The sequence below is a fragment of the Nicotiana attenuata genome, unplaced genomic scaffold (assembly GCF_001879085.1).
Source record: "Nicotiana attenuata strain UT unplaced genomic scaffold, NIATTr2, whole genome shotgun sequence".
Taxonomy (NCBI): Eukaryota; Viridiplantae; Streptophyta; class Magnoliopsida; order Solanales; family Solanaceae; genus Nicotiana; species Nicotiana attenuata.
In genome coordinates, this window is record NW_017670585.1 from 521,599 (window position 1) to 548,421 (window position 26,823).

At 40.1% G+C, this 26,823-nt stretch overlaps 2 protein-coding genes across 3 annotated transcripts; both read left to right on the forward strand.

Moving 5' to 3' along the window:
• The first annotated feature begins 13,532 nt into the window (after positions 1–13,532).
• On the forward strand, positions 13,533–18,983 carry LOC109241255. The gene is made up of 3 exons (XM_019407980.1): positions 13,533–13,842; positions 15,181–15,291; positions 18,339–18,983. The coding sequence occupies exons 1-3, from the start codon at positions 13,726–13,728 to the stop codon at positions 18,546–18,548; spliced, it is 438 nt and encodes a 145-aa protein (XP_019263525.1). The 5' UTR covers positions 13,533–13,725; the 3' UTR covers positions 18,549–18,983.
• A 989-nt stretch (positions 18,984–19,972) lies between these two features.
• On the forward strand, positions 19,973–26,459 carry LOC109241256 (GATA transcription factor 26). 2 transcript variants are annotated; one of them, XM_019407982.1, is made up of 8 exons: positions 19,973–20,494; positions 22,232–22,597; positions 23,240–23,663; positions 24,011–24,083; positions 24,301–24,404; positions 24,562–24,745; positions 24,831–24,951; positions 25,915–26,459. In XM_019407982.1, the coding sequence occupies exons 1-8, from the start codon at positions 20,455–20,457 to the stop codon at positions 26,217–26,219; spliced, it is 1,617 nt and encodes a 538-aa protein (XP_019263527.1). In that variant the 5' UTR covers positions 19,973–20,454; the 3' UTR covers positions 26,220–26,459. The 2 variants fall into 2 exon arrangements, with proteins under 2 accessions (XP_019263527.1, XP_019263526.1); XM_019407981.1 differs by lacking the exon at positions 19,973–20,494 and adding an exon at positions 21,058–21,217.
• The last annotated feature ends 364 nt before the right edge of the window (positions 26,460–26,823 follow it).

Here is a 26,823-nt window from a genome sequence, read left to right on the forward strand (position 1 = left end):
CAAGAGTGGATTTTTCGAATATACAATAGATGGGATGAATATCTACAATGTAACATAACTTTATATACAGACCAAAAGTAAAATAAAAGTGCGAGAATTGTAGCTAAATGTTAAAAATATATACTAACCAAAGATGAAAAATCAAGAAGGTATAAAAATTGTTAAATATATACAATCATCCAAAATGTAGGGCCTACCCCCTCAAATGAAAGCTGGCATTGTCCCCAATGCCAACTAGTCTAAATAAATCATAAAAAAAAAGAGGGTTAAGGATATAAGGAAACTCCATATGGCCTGTCTGTCTGCATAGGCTCATGTGTGGTCCCTAGGTCTCCTCTATGCTCGGGAACCTCATACTGGTTCCCTGTGTCCTGCTGCTCTACTGTTGGGACCTGGGCCTGAACTTGGACAGGCTCCTGAGATACATCCGGTGTCTGACTGGAGGAAACCTCCGTTGGGTCGGCCAACTGGATGACTGCATCACCTGCTCTAGGAATCATCCTCCTCCTCTTGGGAGGCCTCTGAGACTGCTCCGGCTGTGGATGAGCTGCTGGTGCTGGGTCCTGGAGTAATAAGTCTAAAGGCAGGTGATCTGACTTCAGTCTGTCAACATCCTCTCTCAGCTCCTTCACGGACACCTTGGAGGCCCGTGTCTTCCTCAGCTTCTTGTGCTCCCTAGCAAGCTCCTTGAGAGCCTTGCTGTGTGAATCAACTGCCTCAGCAAGCTTCTTCTAGTTGTCGAGGATTTTCTTCTGGTTATCTAACATCTCCTTAAGAGCATCCTCTATGGACTGTGGAACCTGTGGAGCTGGAGGAGCCGACTGAGCCTCTACAGTGGTGGTCAAAATGGAAAACTTGGATGAGGCAGTCTGCATCCAGTTGTTGATACTCATAAGTGTCTGGCTCAATCTGTGGGCAGTAATGGGATGGGCCCGGGAAGATGAAATCTCCGGGCCTGCTGAGGTGGATGGGCCAGCAGGAATGGTTGTGGATGTGGATGGATCGGGAGGGATATCTGTGGAAGTCGAGGTAGGCTCAGCAGAAGCCACTACCACAACTGGCTCTTCAGACTGGCCAATTGTAGTAGTAGTTGTACCCTTGAAGTTCTTGCTCTTGGGGTTATCATCCCCCTGCATGTTGTACCAAGAGAAAGAGTCCTTCGCTTTGACTTTGACATCGAAGGGCCTCTTTTCCACCTTTAAGTCCCGGAAGTACATAGTGATGGTACTGGGGAACGGATAGTTTCTGTCATGCTCGGCACCCACAATGGAGATAATCCTCGACATTGCATTCCCCACATTGATTGGGTACCCCGCCATGATCGAAGCTACCAAAACAGCCCGGGAAAGAGGAAGGGTGTTGTCATGTGTCGTGGGGTCCAACCTACTACATACAAAGGTCTCCCACCCTCGTGCCTCAAAGTTTAAACTCCGCCTCAGAATTTTGGCTCCAGCAGTCAACCAGTCAGGGGTGGTACCTGGGATTGCCAGGTATTGTGCCAACCATGGACGGGCCTCCTCATCCATTTCCAACTTTGCCATGTACAGGGTCTCATCTTCCTTATTGAAGCCAAGGTATTCATTGATGTGATTCCCTTCAAATAACACTTTCAGATTCCGAACCTTGGTCACTTTGGAGCCCTTTTCGATGTGGGCTACATTGCAGTAAAATTCCTTGACCATGTGTTCGTTGGCATCCACACACTCTTCTAGAAAATGTTTCCAGCCCACTCTTGTCCTAAACTGCCTCAGTATGTCGGGATTGTGAGGTAACAAGTCTTGGTCAACAGAACTTCGCTCCGGGATCAACTTTCTCACCTGCCACCACTCTCGAAATTTATGATATGCCACCTCGATGACGAATCTATCTTGCCAAACCTCCGGCTTTCTGGTTCTAGCAATGCCCCCTACCTTAGGCTCACCTCCTTCTCCTACCTCTTGTTCTCCCCCAACTTCCTCCTCAGCACCTACTGCATCCTCTCTAGACAATGAAGCTGTGGGAGAGGTGAAGTATTCCCCACTACCTGCTGCTGAGCCCTCAGACGACTCAGAAATAACATTTGTTGGTGCTTGGGCAGTGGGTGATGGTGGAGGAGTGTCTTGTAGCCTAAACCTCTCCGGCCAGACAGGGATGTGTGTTGGTACTGAGTCGGAGGAAATCTCCCCGGATGGCTCATACTCACTCCCCGGGGAATGTGAAGCAGCCCTGTCAGCAGCTTTGATCAGCTTTCTTGTCTTTTTAATGTTTTCCCGGGCTTGGGGAGTGAGTTTTATCATTTTCTGCTTCCCTCCCCGGGTAGATTCTCCTCTGCCTGGTTGTTTACCTCGTTGTCTCACCATTGTCTGCAATCATAGTTCAATATGCTTGTTAGTATTAGTGTAATCAGTTAAGAACAAAGTTGCAGAAACAGGAAAGAAAAGTTGCAGACAGGTTGTAGAAGTTGCCCAGTGCGGACCGCACAAAATCAACTGCAGTCGCAGTGAGGTCACCGCGGACCGCACAAAATCAACCGCGGTCCGCATAGAAGTGGGGTTCAGACTACCCACTCTCTGTATCTAGGCAGTGCAGACCGCACAAACTCAACAGCGGCCGCACTGGTCTAGTGCAGACCGCACAAAATGTAGTGCGGCCGCACTGCCTGAGGTTCAGCAATCAGAAGGTTATCAGTGCGGTCCGCATAAAATGGTAGTGCGGACCGCACTGAGGCACCGTGGACCGCACTAAAATGACCGCGGTCCGCACTGAGTGCCCAGTTATGGTACTAAATTAGGGTTCCATGTATTTTGATTTTGGGTCCAATTTTCCACCTAAGTAGTGTCTCTACATGATTACCCATTGATTTTAACTATCTATGTCTATTTTAACCTAAAAATTAACAATCCTAACCTAATCAATTGAAGAAAATAAGGGAAGAAAAGAATGGAAAGCAAGAAAAACAACAATTTAAACAAAATTAACAAAATTAAACAAGTAGAAAGGATGTAATGGTACCAGATGTGAGAGTTAATGAAGAATAACAAGTCCAAGCAGTTGATTACAAGCAAAATGGATGATGAACAGTAGTTTTAGGGTTCTGAGAGTAAAGGTTCGAAAAGGGTAAAAGGAGGCCCTCAGGCCCTATTTATAGAAAAGGACCTGGGTCCCAATCTCACCAACCAGTGCGGACCGCACAAAATGAACCGCGGTCCGCACTGTACAACTTTGTTCAAGCTTGAGAAGGCAACGCTCTGCGGTCCGCACAAAAAATACGGCGGCCGCAGCGGTCCACCGCGGACCACAGAAAATGTAGTGTGGCCGCAGTGGCAAACTTCAGAGAGTTGAATTTTTACATTTTCTTCAGTGCGGTCCGCACAGAATGGACAGCGGCCGCACTGACAACTTCAGAGACCTGTGTATTTTTTTTCCACTATGTCCTGCACTGCATCAACTCAATCCTGTAACATCTAACCAGTTAGCCCAAAAATCAATCCTACACTACAATGAAAATCAAATAAAAACAAGAAAAAAAAAACACATGGGTTGCCTCCAAGAAGCGCCTGATTTACGTCGCGACACGACGCATGTTACCATCCAATCATTTGAAATGAACAACAGCCACCACATGGCTATCATCAAACTTCCCCAAATAGTGCATGACCCTATGCCCATTCACTCTAAAAACTTCCCCACTTTTGTTCTTCAAATTAAGAGCACCAAACGGGGTCACACACACTACTTCAAATGGTCCGCTCCACTTTGACTTCAGCTTTCCCAGGAACAACCTCAGTCGAGAATTGAATAAGAGCACCAAATCTCCCGCCTTGAACTCCTTGCCCCTAGTATATTTGTCATGAAGGTATTTCATTTTATCTTTATACAGAGACGAACTAGAGTAGGCATGAACCTAAATTCATCAAGCTCATTTAGTTGCTCCACCCGAAGATTAGCAGCTATATCCCAATCAAGATTCAACTTCTTCAAGGCCCACATGGCCTTATGCTCTAACTCCACTGGTAGATGACACGCTTTCCCAAATACCAACCGGTACGAAAACATACCAATTGGAGTCTTGTAAGCGGTCCGATAAGCCCATAGAGCATCATCCAACTTTTTAGACCAATCGGTCCTATTGGCATTGACGGTTTTAGACAAGATGCTCTTAATCTCCCTGTTAGACACTTCAACCTGGCCACTTGCTTGAGGATGATAAGGCGTAGACACTTTGTGGTTGACACCATACTTGGAAAGCAAGGCATCAAAAGCTCTATTACAAAAATGCGATCCTCCATCACTAATAATTTCCCGAGGCGTGCCAAACCTTGTGAAAATGCTCTTCTTTAAAAATGCCTCCACACTCCTAGCTTCATTGTTGGGCAAGGCCATGGCCTCAACCCATTTTGAGACATAATCAACCGCTACAAGAATGTAAGTGTTTCCACACGAGCTTACAAAAGGGCCCATAAAATTGATACCCCATACATCAAAGATATCAACTTCGAGAATGGTGTTCAGAGGCATCTCATCTTTCTTGGAAATCCTGCCCGCTCGTTGACATTGATCACACCTTTTTACTAGATCACTTGCATCTTTAAACAAGGTTGGCCAATAAAAACCACAACTTAGAACTTTTGAAGCTATCCTCGCCCCTCCATGATGGCCACCATAGGGGGAAGAATGACAAGCTTCTAGGATACTAAATTGCTCCTCCTCAGGTACACACCTCCGGATCACTCCATCGGTGCAAATCTTTAACAAGTACGGCTCGTCCCAATAGAAGTCCAGACTATCCCGTTTGAGATTCTTCCTTTGGTTAAGAGAGAGCTCACACGGAATGATGCCAGTCACAAGGAAATTAGCAATGTCCGCAAACCATGGCATATCACTCATCGACACAGAAAGTAGTTGCTCATCGGGGAATGTGTCATTGATCTCTAGTCCATCACATGGCCTTCCTTCCTCCTCCAAGCGGGACAAATGATCCGCCACTTGGTTTTTGCTACCTTTCCGGTCCACTATCTCCAAATCAAACTCCTAAAGTAATAAGACCCATCGCATCAGTCTAGCTTTGGAGTCTTTCTTTGTCATCAAGTATCTAAGAGCTGCATGATCGGTGTGCACTATGACTTTGGCTCCCATAAGATATGGCCGAAATTTTTCCATGGCGAACACAATAGCCAACAATTCCTTCTCAGTCACCGTGTAGTTCCTTTGAGCCTCGTTCATAGTCTTGCTCGCATAGTACACTGGATGAAACATTTTGTTCACTCTTTAACCCAAAACTGCCCCAACCGCAGCATCACTCGCGTCGCACATGAGCTCGAAAGGCAAGCTCCAATTGGGTGCGATAATGATCGGGGTGGTTGTCAACTTATGCTTGAGAAGTTCAAAGGCTTGCATACATCTCTCATCAAACACAAACTTTGTATCCTTTTCTAGCAACTTGCAAAGAGGATTCACTACCTTCGAAAAGTCCTTGATAAATCGCCGGTAGAACCCCGCATGCCCAAGAAAACTCCTCACCCCCTTGACAGAAGTGGGGGGAGGAAGCCTTGAAATTACCTCTATCTTGGCTTTGTCAACTTCAATCCCATGCTCTGAGATTTTATGGCCCAACACTATGCCCTCTTCAACCATGAAGTGGCATTTTTCCCAATTTAGCACAAGATTGGTGTCTTCACACCGGGCCAAAACTCTATCCAAATTGTTCAAACACTCATCGAATGAATCTCCCACAACACTGAAGTCGTCCATGAACACCTCTAAGATATCTTCCACCATATCGGTGAAAATGGCCATCATACACCGTTGGAATGTTGTCGGTGCATTGCACAACCCAAAGGGCATCCGAGAGAAAGCAAAGGTGCCATATGGACAAGTAAAGGTTGTCTTCTCCTGATCCTCTAGAGCTATCAAAATTTGATTGTACCCTGAATAACCGTCCAAGAAACAATAGAAGGCACGCCCAGCAAGGCGATCTAGCATCTGGTCCAGGAAAGGCAATGGGAAGTGATCCTTGCGGGTCACCTTGTTCAGCTTGCGGTAGTCCATGCACGCCCTCCATCCGGTCACTGTCCGGGTTGGAATAAGTTCATTATTAGCATTGGTCACCACGGTCATACCACCCTTCTTCGGCACATATTGCACCGGAGAAGTCCATGAGCTGTCAGAGATAGGATACACCACGCCGGCATCTAACCAGTTGATCACCTCTTTTTTCACCACTTCTTGCATCGCCTCATTGAGCCTCCTTTGATGTTCCAAGGAGGGTTTTGCATCATCTTCCAGAATAATCTTGTGCATACAGAATGCGGGGCTTATTCCCCGAATATCAGCTAGAGTCCATCCAATTGCCTTTTTCCACTTTTTGAGCACGGCCAATGTGGCATCTACCTGCATGTTAGTAAGACAAGAGGAAAGAATAACTGGTAAAGTTGAATTAGAGCCCAAGAATTCATACCTGAGGTGTGGAGATAATGGCTTCCACTCCAACACCGGGGGTTCCTCAATTGAAGGCTTCGTTGGAGGGGTCTTTCTATTTTCAAGATCCAAAGATAGTTTCCTAGGCTCATAAGAATAAGAGCCCATTCCATGTAAAGCATTCACGCACTCCACTCGGCCCGCATTATCATTGACATCAAGATTCAACAATACGGCCTCCAAATGGTCCTTAACATTTATCATTGCACTAGTATCATCAACTATCACAGCCGTGACTAGATCCACAAATGAGCACACTTCGGTACAATTGGGCTGCTTCATTGACTTGCACACATGAAAAATGACCTTTTCATCACCCACCCTGAAAGTGAGTTTCCCTGCTTCCACATCAACTAGAGCCTTCCCCATAGCAAGGAAAGGTCTCCCCAATATGATCGGGACTTCATAGTCAACCTCACAATCCAAGATCACAAAATCAGCTAGCAAGATAAATTTGTCCACCCGGACAAGCACATCATCAACTGTACCTAGTGGTCGCTTCATTGATCTATCCGCCATTTGCAATCTCATGGAAGTTGGCCTTGGTGGCCCAATACCCTAAGTCTTGAAAACTGAATAGGGCATCAAATTGATACTAGCCCCTAGGTTACACAAAGCTTTAGCAAAGTCTGCACTCCCAATAGTGCAAGGGATTGTGAAAGCACCATCCTCTAACTTCGGAGCTATTGAATGCACTATAGCACTAACTTGGTGGGTCATCTTGATAGTCTCGCAGTCCATGGATCTTTTCTTTGTAACCAAATCTTTCATGAATTTGGCATAACCAGGCATTTGCTCCAAAGCCTCTACCAAAGGCACATTGATAGATAGGCTCTTCATCATGTCAATGAACTTTTTAAACTGATTCTCATTCTTTTGCTTGGCTAGCCTTTGAGAATAAGGTGGAGGTGGCCTTGGCAAAGGAGCCTTGGCTTTTGGCACAACCGGCTCCGGCATGTCAATCACGTGTTCCCTAGACGGGTTCACGGCATCTTGAGTTTCTACTCGGCCTCATTAATGTCAATCCTCACTTCATTATTTACATTGTCATCAACCACATCTTCAACTACCACTAGAACTTCATCTTCTTGCAACTCAACATCATCATCCACAACTTGCTTTTGCTTAGAGGCATTCACATCACCGCCTCTCCCGCTTCTTGTTGTAACCATAATAACATGATTGTTCCCGCCCTTTGGGTTCACTACCGTATCACTTAGTAGAGCACCCTTCGGGCGAGTATTCAATGATTGAGAGATTTGGCCTAATTGCACCTCCAAGTTTTTGATAGAGGTATTGTGGGAAGCCAACTGTGCATCTGAATCCGCATTCTTCTTCATCATCTGTTCGAACATCATTTCAATTCTACCTATATCATTGTTGGAAGAACTAGGACCTTGAGAAGGAAATGGGGGTGGATTGTTCGGTTGTTGGTACATTGGGGGCCTTTGAAAGCCTTGCCCCCGGTTTCCTTGGTTTCCATCATTCCATCCACCTTGATTATTGTTGCCACCCCAATTGTTGTTATTACCATTCCAATTCCCTTGGTTGCCTTGATTGTTGTTCTGATTGCCCCAGTTGTTATTTTGGTTGTTGTTCCCCTAATTACCAATGTTTTCTTGTTGATTGCCCCAATTGCCTTGAGGTCTCCACTGTTGTTGGTTTGAAGAGTTGCCCCGTTGGCCTTGATAGTTATTCACATATCGAACCTCTTCACTTTGTTCATCATAGCCATCATTTTGAAACCCATCACAATCATCATCAAATTGCTCAGAATTCCCTTGGTTTTGTTGCCTTCTTTGCCTTCTCTTGTTGACAAGCATATTAACACCCTCAATGGCATTCACTTGGCGAGGATTTTGGACTTGTTGCAACTGTGCCTTAGCCAATTGGTTCATAGTAGTTGTCAACTCCGCTATAACTTGCCCATGGTCATGTAATTCCTTATGCAAATGAATAACCGTAGGGTTACCTTGAGGAACATTGGCTCTACTTTGCCATGCGGAGGATGTATCCGCCATCTCATCAAGAACGGCACAAGCTTCATCATATGTCAATTTCATAAAATTACCCCCAGCAAGTTGATTCACTATGCATTGATTTGTAGTGTTGATGCCCCGGTAGAAAGTTTGTTGCAACATATTCTCCGTCATGTCATTGTTGGGGAATTCCTTCACCATAGTTCTATATCTCTCCCAAATCTCATGCAAAGGTTCTGTGGGCTCTTGCTTGAAGGCCAATATCTCATCTCGAAGTGCTTCCATGTGCCCGGGTGAGAAAAATTTAGCAATAAACATATTTTCCAACTCATCCCAAGTTGTGATGGAATGGTTGGGAAGTCTCTCGAGCCAATCTAATGCTTTCCCCCGAAGTGAGAATGGGAAAAGCCTCAACCTAAGAGCATCATCGGACACATTCGTCTGCTTGCTCCCCCAACATGTATCCACGAACCCCTTGAGATGTTTGTAGGCATTTTGATCCACAGCGCCCGTGAAATATCCACGCTGCTCAAGTGAGGTCAACATCACATTAGTTATCTGAAAATTGCCCGCTCGGATTCTTGGTGGGACAATAGCACTTGCATAGCCTTGGTTTGGGAGCACCCGAGGAATCGCTCTTGGAGGTGGTGGAGGAGGGTCTGGAACATTGTCATTTGCATTGGCTTGGCGGCCTCTACGTTGTCCTTGAGGTACAAGAGGCACCTCTTCTTCTCCAATCATCTACCTCCTCCCGCGCATTCACATTTCCAAGAGGGTCATTAGCATTTAAAGCCATTTTGGTACCTGAAGTATTGACACACACAAATTAGTAACAAGAAGGAAAGAAGAACACAACACAAATCTAGCTAAATAGATAGCCAAAACCTTTAGTCCCCCGGCAACGGCGCCAAAAAGTGATCGTGGCCTACTCCGGACTACTATTTAAGCAGCGAGAGAGGGTCGGAGCAGCTTTTACCCGATTTTGGGTCGGGATCGAATCCACAGAGAGCTAAAATTTGGAATCGAGTATATATCTAGTGTAGAATTGCGTATGTGTTCTTAATTGTACTTCTATTCATTTTTGGGGTTTTTGTTTACTTCTACTATTATCAAACTACAATTGGTAATTGCAACTAAATTATGCTAAGAGTTATAATGCTACAAGTTGTTCAAATAGGTTAAAAGGCACTAGGGTAGTGACTACCGCCTAAGTGGTCAATTGACGGGTACTTGAATCTAGAGCACGTTTGACATGTTTGGGGAATATGTTATAACCGTTGCACGACTTTACCCACTCTACACCTCTCGGTGGTTAGAGTGATTTTGCCCGAATTGGCTTTCTCAAGACCAATTAGGTATGCAAATTTGCACAAGCAACTAGGGTTCAATTCGGGTATTACTCTCTCGAGGTTTAACCCTTTAATAGGGGCTATCAATCTCTTGAGTACACCCCAATTCATTGTTGGACCAATTTCGGAGACTTAGGCTCTCTTTCTCAAGAAGAGCTCAAGTCAACTCAACACAAACTAGTGTTTGCAACCACTAATTCAGAAATTAACCATGAAATTGGCCCAAATAACAAACACCATAGTCAAATTAGCCCTAAAATACAAGAACCATCAATTACCCACACTAAGGTTGAGCCACAACCCTAGCTTATGGGTCTAGCTACTCATAATTAAAGAAGAAAAGCAAGAAATAGATGAAGACAAGCTCATATTAATTAATCACTAAGTTAAATACAAAGATTCAATGATTAAAAGTAGCTAAAATTGCCCAAAATGGCTTAGAAAGTGGAACCCACGAGTGCAGCTGCTTAATTACAATATCTGATACCCTAAAAATGGAAAAGAAGCTATTTATACTAGGCTGAAAAATCTGGACAAAAATGCCCCTGCGGGGTTAGTGCGGACCGCACAAAATGGACCGCGGTCCGCACTGGGGCTTTGGCCTTGAAAAACAACTCTCTGAATCTTGGCATTGCGGACCGCAGAGAATGGACTGCGGCCGCGGAGGCTTCTAGTGCGGTCCGCGTAAAATGGATCGCGGACCGCGGAGGCTTGAAACTCTGAAAATGGCAACTCTCTGATTCTCCTCACCGCGGATCGCAGAGAATGAACTCCGGCCGCGTTGATCTTAGTGCGGACCGCACTAAATGGTAGTGCGGCCGCACTGCCTCTTGGCCTGAAAATCACCTCTCTGAATCTCCTAGTGCGGACTGCACAAAGTGGTGTGCGGCCGCACTAGGCCTGTTTAGCCTAAGCTTGTCTTGTCTTTGGCACTTGCGCAAGTTTCACTCCGTTTGAGCTGATCTTTGACATCACGTCACTTTGATGATCAAACCTGCAATCAAGCACAACTTGTGAGCCTTTTGGGACTATTTTTGTATGAATTTCTAACCAAAGCATAAGCAAGAAGGAGTATAAAATGCGTCAAAATCCCTAGTTATCATGCTTCTCCATTATCGAGCAAATATACCTCGATACATGCTCGCATCGACCAGGAATCGCGGGGGGATTTTCAACTCTTAAGTATTTCTTTATAACACAAGGGCCGGGAATAATCTCGTGAAGGGCCGGCGCTTTATCACCGGCCAGCCGGGAACAGGAGGAGGAAGCTTTCGCCTTTTGAGGAACTGTTTTGGAAGTTTTAGCCATTGATTCGAGTTAGAGGAAGCAGAAATAGGCAGAGTTTGATATCTTTTGGCACTAAAAGGATGAGAGTAACAGGCAATGGGAGAGGAAGATGAAGAGGGGGAGAGATAAAGGAAGTTTGAAGATGATTTGAAGATGGAAGTAAAGTTTTTTATTCAAATTTGAGCCTTGTTTTATAGACAAACGGCGACTGTTCGACGGCCCTAGTGGCCGACCACCACTGGTGAAGTATTTAATATTTTGGGGAAGCGAACCGGCGGGACGTTTCGATCACCTCGAGCGCCTACGTCACGGGAATGGCGTCATCATCAAGGACTCTGGAGAATCGGGACTCAAGTCGTTTCTTATCATTTTATTCTAAGAAACGCGGGGACTATCTGTATACGGTCAAAATCATGTGTCCCCAATTTTGTAGGCTCGAAAGGTCGCGTCGAGAATAAGTTCAATATGGACAGGGCTCGAGCCCGATGGCAGAATACGAAACTCGAAGATCAAAGTGCTCGATGAACACCGGGGCCGAGTATGACCAACCTCGAGATAATGTTGTTATGGTTTTATAACAGAAAAAGCGAGATTCCCGCGGAGACCCTAAGATCACGGCGTAAATTCCAGAACGGATTTGTACTAGGCGGTTAGACAACTGCATAATAAGATTCCCTACTACAATTAGAATTGTACCTTATTTAGGATTTCCCTACTATATAAAGGGGACCCCAATCATTTGTAACACACGAATCATTGACAAGAGAATATACTTACATTACTTTCTTGCTTATTGTTCATCTGAATCATCTCATTGTTATTTTATTGTCCTTGTTCATCTACCTCGAGGTCACCTTAGCCCGAGGTCGAGACTAGCTTATATATCGGTTTTATTTATCTCACTCTTTAATTTATACACTTGATTCCTTGTTTATCAGTTAGTATTGGATTAAATCACTTATCTTTAAAACCACAAAATAAATATTACTCGGATTTTAGGGTAAACAAGAATTACAATATAATAGAGTTTATGATGGAGTTTTTGCTCAAGATTCAATTTTTTAAATATCAATTATCAATTTGTTAGTTTAAGTGTATTATCAATTTGTGGGAATTGGTTCTTAATAATCAACAGAAGGGAACATATAGAGCAGTAAAAAGGACACAAGCAAGGGGGTCGTCGGAAAAACGTAGATCCGGCCAGACTCATGAAAAACAGTCCATAAATATGACGCAAAAGCATATCTTCGCTCAAATTTGGATATATCTAAAGTCTCTATCTAAAGTCGATTGATTACACGTGCCATTTTTTGATTGGTCCATTTGATATGTCATTGGCAAGTGCAACTCACGCATATACTCTACTGTACTCAGGTGCTTATTGACATACTTAATAGTCACTTGAAGTGTTAAAATAAAAAATAGCTCGATTGAGATATTTAGTTGATCGTTGAGGATAACTGAACGAGGGCGTTTATGTATTTCGCCTTTCTATAATTAGTACGTACACTTTGTAAGGACTTAGGAGTATGAGTATCTCAAAAGATATATTGGTTCAGATGGTCACACTTACAATCAATGCACAGGCCAGTTAAGTTTAATAAGGAATGTGTACTCAATTTGTCCAATTCGATTTTGAATAACTTCAATGAAAATATATAAGTTGTCCATTAAATTGTGTACAGAAAATTATTTAAATATTGAAACTTCACGAGCTACCTATTACCTCCCATGCTTATTTTAAGTGAAATTAATATTACCATAAAATAAATAATATCAGTTTCATAGTTAGGTGATACACACGCGAGACATGTTAGAGCCATGTCAACGATGCATCAAATATCAATAAATCTTACTTTCTTTTCTTCCACTACATAAAAAAAAAGGTTTAGGTCCTTATTTTCATTGTTAATCCATTATTCCACCTGTTGCCAAACCAATTTCAACCTCTTAATATTTGTAAAAAAGGTGCGGGTTGGCCACTTATTGGTCATCCTTTTTATGTTGAACCATTAGTTGAAATGTAGTTAAACTTTAGTCAGTTTTAATTACAAATACTTTTCATCTTCTCCGTTTGAAAGTGATAGATCCGCTTCTCATATTCTCATATTTTTCATGGAGTTTTGAATTCTTTGTATTTCAAGTAAATTTATCTTTCCACCTCAACATTTTCTAATTTAATCATTTGACTCAATTGTCATTGAAAAAATTTCGTTGCATAGTTCACAATCATGTAGAAAATCATAAAATGACTAATGTTGAGCTTTCTGAAGCCATGCCCTAGTTAGAGAATCATCACTCAATTACTAGAGCTAGAGTTCGTAATATAATTGGCGGAGTTAAATTACTCAACTTTTGCAAATTAAAGGACCAAAACTGTTCAAGTGTATTCTTGAGGGATTATTTTAAACCTAAGCCAAACATAAGAGACTATTTTTCTCATTTTTCCGCAAAAGAATTTCTAGAAAATAAGTAATTTTCTGAATTTTCACCAAAAGCACGCACGAAACGCAGCCGAGCAACAACTGAAAGTGAGGCTTCTTCAGCTTCAGCTCGACTATGAATCCAATTCTTCAAACGTGAAAAAAATAAAGCTGCTAATCATTTCACGCTTTCTGGATATAATATTGGAAACTGAAACTTGATTACCTAAGATGAAGAAGCTTCTAGAATTTGGGAGGAGAGCAATGTTCTATATTAGGGTTCTTTCAGGCTACGAAGAGCGTCGAATCCGATCTTATCGGTTACAGATGCAACAGCGCCTTCAACAGGTCATTTCTCAATTTTAAATTTCAAATTTCTTATTGCTAAATCTGGTTCTCTGTTGAATTACATAAGCGGTTGTGTATTGTTACGTTCAGATGTCATATATTTTTATATTTCCGACGATAATTTCGTATCGGAATGAAATGCACCTAAATATAGTGGAATCTATACAGAGGAATCGTATTGCTGACTTTAATTAATTGGGATCGAGGTGTAGTTGACTAACTGCGATCTTTGGTTTGAGCAGACTGTATCAGCATTTTGTTATCAGTCCAAGCTGTAACTTTTTGAAAATGTTAAGTTGGATTGGAAAAAAACAAAGCTTTAACGGAAAAAAGAAAAAGAAATGTAGAAGTTTCTGCTATTTGTTGCATTATATGGTTAATTAAGGGGGTTAGTCACATAAAAGTAATCTCTTTTTGTTTGGGGCAGACTGTTTAATGTTCTGACACAAGTTAGTGTTGTGTGTGGTTTTTTTTTTAGTACTTGATGCCATAATAAGGATGTGATCTTATCTGTTGTGATAAGCTGTCAACAACTAGCTTTATTTGGTGTGATACATCCAATTTAAATCACCAATGCAGTCATGGTACCCTTTTCGATCCATGTCCAGTTCGTGCTTATATTTGTGTATCGCATATATATATGTAGTTTATGCAAACTGAATGTTTAGCATCTTTAAAGCTTGTATGCATATTTTCGACTATTGGGTCAGAGATGTTGAGGCACTGTTTGTTATAGCATTCCAGGTGGCAAAAATTTGATGCAAATATCTGTTATTCCAGGTGACAAGCTTCATTTTCTGTTAAGCATCTAGGTTCTTTTGATGTGGGGTCTTTTCCAAATGCTGTATGAAAGCAATTTTCTAGAGAAACGATCTGCTAGTTATTAACATGTAAATTAACTAGTATTGGTTTAATAGCAACTCGAGCCCAGGCACCACTGTTATCAAAATATATAAAGCATGTAAAAAATTAAATATAGCAACTTAAGCAGTTAACTTATATTCCGCCTCCCCCACCAAGCACAACGCAAACACAGACGCCAAAATTTAAAGGAGTGCTGCTGATCCCTGTAGCTACAAACTGGTTTGCCCCTTGATGATACCTTGGGCTTATATTCTCTTTGCCAAAACCCTCTACTTGTCAATATAAAAGAACTGTGCATGTGCCTGTGGCTTGGACATTTAGATAATTTCTTGGGTATACAACTACTAAGGAGAGACCATGAAGAAAGTCGATAGATTTAAAAGGTTTAATGGATAGATTGGAAGTAGTGCTTGCCATTCGGTTCTACACTCTTAATCTTTTATCTCTATCTCTTCGTTTGTGATGTCTGAACAGGCGGAGGAGAGGAAGGCAGCAATAAGGAAGGTTCCTGAACAAATGATATTGTCAGAAGTTAGGCGCATGGTGGAAGAGATGCAAGCTTTGAATAAGAAGCTAGAGGAGACTGTGAGTTCACAATTTTCTTGAATTTTACCCTGTTGTTAACTTGCTTCCATTGAAGACTTTTGTTTATATTCCTGTTTAATTCAGAAGCATGCTGATGAACTATTACTTGGTGGTCCTGAGTATAATTCTTTAATGATGTCCTGCTCTTCTGGGTATTGCTTGTTTAATTTGCAAAGGAGGTAGTGTTAGGTCAACTTTGAAGAGGATGTCGGATCTATTCCACAAAACTATAAAGCTATCCTAATGAGCAATTGGCCTAATATCTGCGACCATGCTTATTTTACCTTAATACGAATTTGCTTTTCGGAGTATATAACAAGCTTAATACATCTTGAAAACTAGCTTGGGAGGAAGTCTTAGCAATTAACAGCTGAGAAAATCTGACTTCTGTGCTCACGGATCACTTTCAGTAGAACTCATTGAGAGGCTCTGAGACCTTGTTTCTGCCTGTGCTCTAAATACAAACTAGTCATGCTAATAGATATTGAGCCTTGGGAGTTGGGATTGTCGTTTGCCATGGGTCCTTAACAAATAAAAACTTTTTTAAGCAAGAAACAGGATTCTGAAAGGTGCTTTTGGAAATTGGAAGTTGGTATAACAATCAGAAATTTATTGAGTAAATAAATTGAGTGGAAAACTATTCTGAAAATTGAAAGCACCTTAAGATCCAAGGATATGGCCTAATGGTCAATAAAGTAGGATGAAAACCGTTGACTATCAATCCCAGCAAAGGTAAGAAAGGCTAGGTGATATCTTCCCATCTGCCTAAGACTTGATGGGCAAAGTTATTAGGTACCTATAGTGATAGGACTTAGAACATAGTAAGTACCCGGTGGAATAGTCAAGGTGGAGGAAAGTTGACCCAGACACCACCGTTATTACAAAGAAGAAATGGAAAACATGAAAGAACCTTGCCTAATATATAATGTAATGCTGCTTCCATGTCTCTTATAGCCTGTTTGTCTAAGCTTCTAAAATCAGCTTATTTTGAAAGTGCTTTTTCAAAAGGTACTTTTGGTTGGAAGCAGTTTGTGTTTGACTAATTAATGTGAAAAGCACTTTTGAGCAACAATTAGTGTTTGGCAAGCTTTTAAAAAGCGTTCCAAGTGTATTTTTCTCAAAAGTGTTTTTCAGAAAAGTGTTTTTGGAAGAAGCTACTTTTTTTTATTCTCAGAAAAGGGTAGCTATCCGAGCCTTCCCTTGATTGTGCCTTTAGGCTTTCTTCTTGCTGCTTTGTTTGCGCTTTTGAATCCGCTTCTGTAAAGAAAGGAGAAGAGAGAGCTTTTGACAAAATAAAGGACTCCATTCTAGTGCGTACAACGCCAGGTCCTTTATTACTATACCTATCAGTGAAACCACTATGGAGTCTATGTTGGCTTAATACGATGAAGACGTCAAGAACTAAAAAGACTGAGCTGAGGGAAGCCTGTCCAAAGAAAACAGAACCTCTTCTAGTTCAAGGTTGAAATCCTCAAACCAATCAAATTTCTAATTCACTATTCTTGTGAAGTTTCTTCTGCATCTACTCAAAAATATTATTTTTCTTTCTAAAAGCTTGGTCAAACACCTTAACTTTGAAAGAAGCATTTTTTGCCTAAAAAAGCACTTTTGGCGAAATTTTTTTTTTTGGGCCAAACAGGCTATTAGTCTTCAGTCTAGTCGAGTTCCAAAAAATGAATCCCTTTGGCTAAGTTTCCGGGTCCCAAACTATCAGTTCTTTCTCTCTTCTGTCCTCTCCAAAACCTTCCTCATGCTGTCCTACTCTATGCCACGCTCTCTAGAAGCTGTTTCTTTCCAGCCTCCTCACAACTATTTTCCTTTTTCTTAACTTTCACTCCTCTAGATGTTGCTCTTTTCAGAGAGTTTAGATTCCTTTGCCTCCCTTTCCTTCTGGCACAGACAGAGGCAACTCGAATGAATTTCACAAAATAAAAAGGTTCTACTTTCAGAGTACAGAGTGGGATTCAAAACATTGTTTTCTCGGACCACAAGACTCCATATTTTAAGGCTGAATTTGTACTTCCAACTCTAGGAAAAAGAAAGTGGAATGCAATGCAAATAAGCCAACTGGCTGGATGACTAATCAGCTCTGTCTTTCTCTGTTTTTTTTCAATCAGCTTTGACTTAGGTTTCAACCTAGACTAACTTGTGGCTTTCGGCTGCATTTGAAGTTTTTACCTTGCTCTAAGAACTCTTGAATTTAGATGAGTTTGTAAATCAACTATTCCTCTTCTGCACATCATATAACATGACTTTGGATGAAAATTGTAGATAACCTAGATATCAAACTTACATATTCCAAACCTTAGATTTTGAATGAAAACCTGATTTCTCTGTCCCAATTTGTGCTTGTTAATTGCCCAAAATCCTGATTCACAAGGAAACCTCCTGCATACATGTCATCTTTAATTGAATTTAGGCAGTATTTTTTATTTTGAAGAGATTGAACTTGAGAAATTGCTGGTATTTGGCAGTACACTCGAGCCAAGAATCTTGAACCAACTTGTTCATGTCCTTGATAGGTCTAAGCTGTTTTTTACACGATTGTACTGCTAAAACCTTCAAGCCCCTACTTTCTCCTGAAAAAAAGAAAAAAAATTCAAGCCCTTCCTCATTAAATTCGTGCTTATGCTATTTAGCTGTCTCTGGTGCATTCGTAAATCCTAGCGACTGGATTTTCCGCTGTGCTGCTTCATCAATGTCACCTTGATCTTCAATTTGCTACTCCAGTGACTTCCTATAGTTTTTGTCTGACCTTTAATTTAATGACTGACATGTTTCCATTTTCAATAGTACCCAACAGTGTTCTCGATTACTCTGTCTGTTTCTCCATATATCTTTTGTACAAGCTGGCTTTTCGTCATTTTGTCATCTGCTTCATTCACTTGTTGTATTATGACATCAAGGTGTTAGGAACTTATTACAGAGTAGGGTTGGCTTCAAAGTCCCCTGCTATTACTGTTACTGATGTCATGCGCCCCTCCTGGTGTTACGGCTGATCTTCTGACCTGGACTCATTGCTTGAAAAAATGGGTGAATGTTTTCAGGAGGCTGCTATTGATGACTACTTCAAACCAATAAACAAGGAAGCAGAAGCAATAGTGAAAATGCAGCTTGAAGGAGAGGAGAATAGAACAAAGGAGATGATGAATATCTTGCAGAAACAAGCTTTTCTTGAGAAGCATCAGGCAGAGAAATTAATAAGCGCAGAAAATGTGGTAACAGAAAAACATGGCCAAGATAAAGCATCTACATAGATTCCACCAGAAGTAAGATGCTTTTGTAGAGTATAAAGTTGTTCTTGAAATTGAAGAGTACGAATTTATGTTGTTTTGCCTCTTAGATGTGGCATGGTTTTGGCAATCCAAAAAGGGAGGAGGATCTGCCCTTCCAAAGCTTCTGATAAATTTGGAACAAGTAGGGAAGCAGGAATCAATAAAACATTTACCTTCTCAAAAAAAGTAGGGAAGCAGGAATTAGTTTGTTTATTTCAGTTGCCAGTGATGATTTCTGTTGTAATTTATACATTGTCTCAATGGGATTTTCTCGTTCCCAGCATAGAGTGTCAATGGTTCCAGTAAAAAGCCATGTCACATTCAGCTTCAGCGAAGCTTTGTATCTGATGAGTTTGTTACAGAAAACAGAAGGAAAATTTTGGAATATGTCGATTATAATACAGGTTTTTAAGGATCTTTCGAGGTATTAAAGTCTACAATTCATGAGAAAACAACTCAATCTCATACATGCAAAGATGATGTACTGCTTATTTACTGGAAGCATGACATTGCATCAAAATATTCTTTCTTAAGATATTACATACATTTCAAGTTGGATGCTTCAGACATCTCATTACCTTTGTTGATCCTTTGCAACTCAATTGGAAAAGCGAGAGCTAATATCGATCGCACGCCTTATTATCAAGGAAAAGCTAGAGTTCAAACCAGAAAAAAGTTTGTTCACCATCACTAGTCTCGAGTATATGTATAACATATAAATAGTGATTGCTGATAGCCATTTTGTTGATGACCTAATTAAAATGAGAACCAATGTAGTGCCATGAGTGGGACCATTATTTAATGATCTCTTAGGAGGAGATCTGACGGTCAAAAATGTGGATGTGAACACCAATAACTAAATCACAAGTTGCACCAAATCAAGCTCCTTCAAGGTAGAAAACCTACTGCAGATAAAATAAAGTAATCAACATCATGTCATCACTCATCACAAAGCATATAAGTATATAAATATGTTTGTTTGATAAAAAGGTTCAAACAAACTCTCTTTGTTTCTTTCTCCTCTTTTATTGTTTTCTTGCCTTTACTTTTCTATTCCTTTTAATTTCTTATACCTTGCTTTTCTAAACCATAAATAATAAACTTAAAAATACTTGATCCTTACTTTAAGAGAAATTACTAGCAAGAGAATACAAAAAATAAAAGGGCAATTTTCTTTTTGGAAGAGTTTGCAGGGTGAGGGTTGAAAAAAAATCACATGTTAGTAGTAGTTATCAGGAATAACATATAGTCAACAAGGACATAAGCAATAATATTCTTCAAACTCATAAAGTCCATTTAAATATTAAAAAAGAAAATAAGTTTCATTTTAATTTCAATAAATAAAGAGGGAATTGAATTTTTCACAAAGATTTAATACCAAAGAAGGAAAAAAGAAATAGCAAAGAAAGCCAAAACATATTATTAACTTCATTTACAAATTACATAACAACAAGAAAAGGTCACACAGAAACACAACACCCTCATTTCCGTTCACATTTCACCTTCCTTTCCTAAATGTTTATAAAATTCCTTCAAATTCCAGTAGTCTTTTCTTTTCTTCATTGGATTGTACAAATTCTCAGCTGAAAAAAAAAACCCATCTTTAATCCCTTCATTACTTGTTCATAACTTTTGCTATTTTCAGTGGTTTTTTGTGGAACTTTTTATATACAGACTTTTCTTGGTCTTGTTGGGTTTTTGGTGTTTCCTGCACAAATTTCTTTGGGTCCATTGCAGAGAAGCTTTGATACCCAGTAACATATATACAAAATATAAATGACTGAAAAGTATAATTGAACAGATATTTATATTATATAAATATTTTTCATTTTCTAAAGAAAACGAAAGCAGAAATACTTTGAAATTTCATTTTTCTTGAATTGCACAGATGGGAAAGGAAGGACCTTGCTATCACTGTGGTGTTACAAGTGAGTTCTTGTTTCTTCAATGTATTTTACTTTACCCATGAAAAAATAGTCTTTTTCAGCTAATAGAATTGTTCCTTATTTTTCCCACTCTGTAAATACTCTTATTTGATTAGTTTAGTTGTTCAATTATGGAACTGGATAACCATTTGCTGGTTGCTTTATAAAACAAGAGATCACTGACCAATAAAAAATGATGAGTAATATGTGTTGTTATTCATTTTAATATTTGTTAAGAGGTTGTTTTGCTTGTACATTCACTTAAATCTCTAGATTTGTATACTGTGTTTGAGTTGGAATTCCTTTCCTTTTTCCTCATCACTATGTTATGTACTAGCCAATTTATCAACTCTTTTGTGGAAAATATGTTTGCTCAAATCTTGCAAATAGTCTAACAGCAAGTAGGCAATTTTGGAGCTCAATTTGAATCCCTTTGAACCAATGCAATTGGGGGATGTTTCCAAACTTTTTTCCTGTACTTCTTTTCCTTGTTCCCTTTCTAAATGTAAAAATGTACTTCCTCAGGCGTTCCTTTTCGTGCCAACTGATCTCTTGCTCTTTGGTATTATAGTTCCCTGAGTCATGAATATAGCATAAAAATGCCTACCAATGATGACTGGTCTCTTACAAAGTTCATGTTCCTGGTCTTTATAATTGAAGAGTGATATATGTGGCTTGATTCCTCCTCATTCATATTCTCATTCAAGCTCAGGATTCACAATGCTGGTGATGTAACACATTCTTAATTAGTGTTCTCTGATCAATGGCTTGTAGTGTTCTCTTGTGTTTTCTTTACCTCGGTGTTATCTTGACCGTCTTTAACATTGAAAACGTGGCCTCGTGTTGACAAATCTTTGCATTGACAAACTTCAGATATTTTCTCAACAACCAAAACCAATCAATCTATCAATCAACTACTACAGATAACTAGTTGCAATTGGCAATATGAATATTCTATATCCATTTGTTCTACTCAGACACAACACACACAAATGTAATAAATTTGTATGCTTCATTTAGTGATATCTTCTTGAAATCCTATCTCGTCTTTTGCTGCATAACCTACTGCGTTTGGAACTGTCAGAATTGAGCTTATCTAGAAAAGACTTGTTAAGTTTGGCTTTCCTCTCCAGTGTTGGTGCTACTTAAAGTAGTCGTTGACATTGGGAAAAGCTTTTTTTTAGCTTGTACTCAATCTATGTAACATATGCTCAGCAAGCTGAGGTGAGAAACTGATTGGGTTGCCTATAGCTGTGTCTTCGGCTTGGGATTTACCGCAAGTTCTTACTGATATCATATTTTTCTGTTAGTAAATATGATGTCTCCAAGAAAATACTTTTAAGAGTCCATGCAATGCCATGCCTTTTGATGTGCAAATTCAATCCAGTTCTTTCCTCCTTAGTATGGTGTTCTAGTCTTGGCTTAGTTGTTTGTCTTGTTGTACCGTGAAGAATTTCTGTAGTTCACTTCTGATGCAACAATTTATGTTCTTTATCCTTTTGTTGTTTTTTCTTCTAAAAGTCCACGGAAGTAGCTGCTAGTATTAATTTTACCTTGAACTACTTGAAAAAGAAAGCTTGTATATCATTCCATAAATTTGCACTCTAAGTGACTAGCGGCACATTGCAGTACCCAACTATACCGCCTGTACTGCTCTCTGTTTTCTGAGAAGGACATCCAATTCAGTCTTCCGTCATTATCTACTTGGGAAACACTTCTAACATCAACATATCGCTGCAGGTACCCCACTTTGGCGTAATGGGCCTCCAGAGAAGCCAATATTGTGCAATGCATGTGGATCTCGGTGGAGAACAAAAGGAACCTTGGCAAATTATACTCCTCTGCATGCAAGGGCAGAGCCTGATGATCTTGAGGATTATAGGGTGTCTAGAGTCAAACACATGTCTTTGAAAAACAAAGAGCCAAAGCTGCTGAAACGAAAGCAAAATCATGATAATACTGAAGTTAGAACTCCTCCTGATTATAATCAGGGTTTCCTTAAGGGTTTAGATGAAGATACAAGCAATAGGTCAAGTTCTGGTTCTGCCATCTCAAACACGGAGAGCTGTGCACAATTTGGTAGTACTGAAGCAAGTGATTTGACAGGTAGTTCATTTATAAATGCCGGCACTGTTTACAGAAAAGCCAATAAACTATAAAGGCTTGATTTTGGAATGAGTTTGATTCTTTATGATGTAGATATGTGCCTGTATACCTTTTCTTGTTAGCTGTTATGAAAAATTCTATAGGCAGTCATTTTTGGTGATGCTCATAATTTCTGTTCTACTTCTTTTAGTTGGATTGCCAATATTACCCTCAGGGTAAATATACCTTCTTTTGTAGTATGGCTGCATTTTCTGAAATTGAAACTTTAGTGGTAAAATCTAAGACCTTTCTCTTTTCGTTACATTTTAAAAAAAATCTAGTCATTTATCTTCTCCTTTCTGTCAAATCACAGAAGTTACTTCGAATATTATCCTGTTCCCTACTGCATGTCCAATATACATTCTCTAGCCTTCTCCTTTGTGTTCTTTAAGGTATGCGTACACACTACCCACCCCCGACCCCACCTTGTGGGATTACATTGGGTTTATTGAGTTCTTTTCTGTTCTTTGTTTATTCTCGATACTTTTCTTGTGCATTCTAACCTTCACTATGTACTTGAAGCACAAAAGCTCAGTGAATTCTTGCATAATTGGGTGATTTCAATGGCTGCTTAAAATACGTTCCCCTTAATTTTGCGATCAGGCCATGCCCAATCCAACATATGGGACACAACGGTGCCTTCAAGGAAGAGAACCTGCATAAGTCGTCCAAAGCAGTCTTCAGTTGAAAAACTTACTAAAGACCTGTATACCATCCTACACGAACAACAATCGTCATGCTTCTCTGGATCTTCTGAAGAGGATTTGCTTTTTGCTAGTGACAAGCCTATGGTCTCTGTTGAGATAGGACATGGAAGTGTGCTTATTCGACATCCGAACTCCATAGGTAGAGATGAAGAATCAGAAGTCAGCTCTCTATCGGTTGATAACAAGCGACATTATAAGGCTTATTCACGATTTTCTACCCCACCTGCAAATATTAACAAGGGTGTCTATTTACCAAATCTGGGTACTGAGAGAATCAAGAAGCCTACTAGTCAGGGAATGGAACAAGACAAGATTAAAAGGTGATTTCTTCATTAATCTTGATAGCATGCAAAAATGTCTTGGTAAATAAAGGTGGTGGTGCATGTGTTAGACCAGAAGAAAATGGATATGAGGTGTTAAATGCATGAATATCCTGCTAACGTTAGATGTGATCCGTCTGCACAAAAAGAATCAATATGCATCAGGAAGATAACATAAATCGAACCAACAGATGCTCTGCACCACATGATACTTCAGTGCAAATGCTAATTGTGCAGTAAGCTTGTGGTGGCATTACATACAATAATTCGATAATTCCAACAGCTTTAAACCCTGTTCTTTACCTTGATTTATGCTTTCCGTCCTCTGATTTTATTTTGAAATGCAGGGATAAGGATCAGCTTGAGAAATTGCAGATTCTTGGACAACATAATTCACCACTGTGCCATATAGACCTGAAGGTCTGTTGCTAGCTCTTGATTTCATTACGAATAAATTTTTGTTTCATCTAATATAACAGTAGAATACTTCCTACAAGGCCCACTAACTCCCAATGAATTTAATCACTTAAAGTTTATTTTGGCTATGTTGTCAATTGTTAATTCTTACAGTGTGGATCTAGGCAATACTCCGCTGCAATACTTCAAAACTGATATGATTATGATAAATATGGTTCAGGATGTACTTAATTATGACGAGTTCATGAGGCATTTCTCAAGTGATGAACAGCAGCAACTACTAAAATACTTGGCTCCTGTTGATTCTTTTGCGCCTCCAGATAGGTTCATACAATCTACTTCATATCTGTATTCCTTTTAAGTTATCAGAAGTCTTAATAACATATAGCATCACTGAACTATTGAGAATAAAATCGTAGAATCAAGTTTTTCTTCTTCTGTGATATTGCTGATTTTGTTTCTATGGTTTCTCTATCTGCAGTCTTAAAAGCATGTTTGAGAGCTCTCATTTTGAGGAGAATTTGTCTTCCTTCCAGAAACTTCTTGCAGAAGGTGTTTTTGATAACTCGTTAGGGGTGAAAATAGAAGACTCTAGGACCTTGAAGAGGTTAATATTGTGCTATTTAACAAAGTCAAAGTGGGTGGAAAAGTATAACCTTCTCAAGGTTAGGTCTTTTGATGGTTTATGAACATTCTACTTTTTCTAAACAAATAATGTAATTTTATTGAAGCTAATCTTGTTTGTGTTAGGACACAAAATGTAAAAGTAGTACCAATGGTTCTGAAGTTGCAGGAGGGCCCAACGCTATAGGCACAGGTCATTCAGTAAATGTGAAGAGGCCATTGGAGGGGCATCATGCAAAGTATGCAGGTTGGTTGCCTCTCTTTTTCAGTTTTCCTCTTAATTGGTGGACTTAATTGTTCTCTTCGAGGCAAATATTTACCTGACGATTGTGAGAGATCAAATTTTACCCGTGTGACAGCTCAAAGCAGAGAAAGCGCAAAGAAGTTAGATGTGAGGACTTAAATAAGTTTGAGCAATTCACAAGAATGGTTCTAGCATATTAAATTATTTATGTTCTCGTAATCTGCCAGGGTTCCATGGGGTAGTAAGTGGCATCATAGACGACGAGAAGAAGTGGTAGAATATCTTAAATGTGGAAGGTATCTTTATGTCTATTAGTGTCCTGGTTTTCGGGCCTGTGTTGACTAAATTCTCTAACTAGTTAATTTAGACATTGCATTTTGTCACATAGCTTGTAAGACAAGCTCAGTTCCATGGCCTACTATCTTGAGGTGCCTTGGTTCACGCTGGATAACTGTTAGGAGACATTCACCTATTGAAATGGAAGATGGAAATAGGGGAGGGGTTAAAAGAAAAAAGTCCATCCCCCCCCCCCCCCTCCCCCCCCCCCCCTTTAACCTATATCTACGGACCCTCCACCCTATTATATATCCCGTAGTATACAGGCAAGTCGTCGTGAAATTCATGATTGATAAGCCTAGGTAAGCCTTCCAACTTATTCAGTACAAAATCAATGTCCTCTCACTTCTGGCTATGTTACCTGCCACCAAAAGGAAAAAAGAATAAAGAATGTGGGGACTTTGTTTCATTGTTCCATCAAATTTGTCTAGCTTTCCTCTTTATCTAGTGTCTTTGCCACATAATTTCTCCAGCTTAAGTAATGCTTAAACTTCGTTTGAGTGCAATGGGGGGAATACTAGATTTTTTCTCTTGAGGAAAAATCCCCTAGCTCTATTTTCCATGTGTAGTATGTTCTTCAACTATATCACTATTTCAGATGAAAATAAATTTCAAGCCATTTTGCTTCAGGTGCAAAGAAAGCAATGAAGAGCCCCAATAGGGTGGTTATGAAAAGCAGCTATGAGCAGAAGGAACTAATAGACAACGATAGCTCTTGCTTTAGTCCAAAAAGCCTATTTGCCTTGCCTTGTAATAGTTCTCCTATGCTGGATTCTCTCCATTTTGCAAATGGAAGTTCTGACCAGGAATTGCTGCTGGATGTGCCATCCAACAGCTCCTTCCCCCAGGCAGAACTCTTGGTACCAACATCAAGTTTTGCTGCACAAGCAAGCACTAGCAGCAGCTCTGTATACCCACATGTTGTACGTCCCTAGTAATACTATCACATTTTCTTCATAAGGCATCTCGAAGCTACTCCCGCCAAATCAGATGATTGTGTCTGCATGTTCTACATCAATCATATGATAATTTGCCGAGAGAGTTGGGACCTATATATTAAACAAAATTTTGGATTTAGTAGACGGATGTGGTTGTTCACCCTTTTTGCTCCTTTTTGTAAAGATTGACAAACTTTAATGTATAATATATAGCTGAAAATGCAGTGAAGGTGACAATGTCCAGACTCCAGAGTCTGTATGCAGTAAAGTTTTTAAACTTAAATTGGGGACATCCCTTCTGTCTGTTGGTTTTATTTATGAAGAAGTTACTCCAAAAAGCAAATGACATGTCAAAGTGGAGGGAACTGAGTTCTTGCTCCTTCCAAGTATGTGTGTGGCCTTACAAATAAAATCTCATCTTGCACACAAGACGGTTGGTTACTTCCATTCAAAATAGTGTCAGTACATAATTTACATCAGCTGAAACTAAAGCAGAACCTCAGAATATCCTAGTAGTATATTGGTCCTAACTAGCTAGTGAAGTCAATCCCTTAAAAACTCCATTTACAACCTGCAATGACTTTGTCAAATCTTCACACAG

What these genes read in the sequence shown, in the direction of transcription:
- LOC109241255 (XM_019407980.1), top strand. Translation starts at nt 13,726, where the DNA reads ATGAAGAAGCTTCTAGAATTTGGGAGGAGAGCAATGTTCTATATTAGG. An exon ending in TGCAACAGCGCCTTCAACAG is followed by an intron (nt 13,843 to 15,180) that starts GTCATTTCTCAA and finishes ATGTCTGAACAG; the next exon opens with GCGGAGGAGAGGAAGGCAGC. An exon ending in ATAAGAAGCTAGAGGAGACT is followed by an intron (nt 15,292 to 18,338) that starts GTGAGTTCACAA and finishes GAATGTTTTCAG; the next exon opens with GAGGCTGCTATTGATGACTA.
- LOC109241256 (XM_019407981.1), top strand. Translation starts at nt 21,160, where the DNA reads ATGTGGCTTGATTCCTCCTCATTCATATTCTCATTCAAGCTCAGGATT. An exon ending in TGAAGCAAGTGATTTGACAG is followed by an intron (nt 22,598 to 23,239) that starts GTAGTTCATTTA and finishes TTTTGCGATCAG; the next exon opens with GCCATGCCCAATCCAACATA. An exon ending in GAACAAGACAAGATTAAAAG is followed by an intron (nt 23,664 to 24,010) that starts GTGATTTCTTCA and finishes TTTGAAATGCAG; the next exon opens with GGATAAGGATCAGCTTGAGA.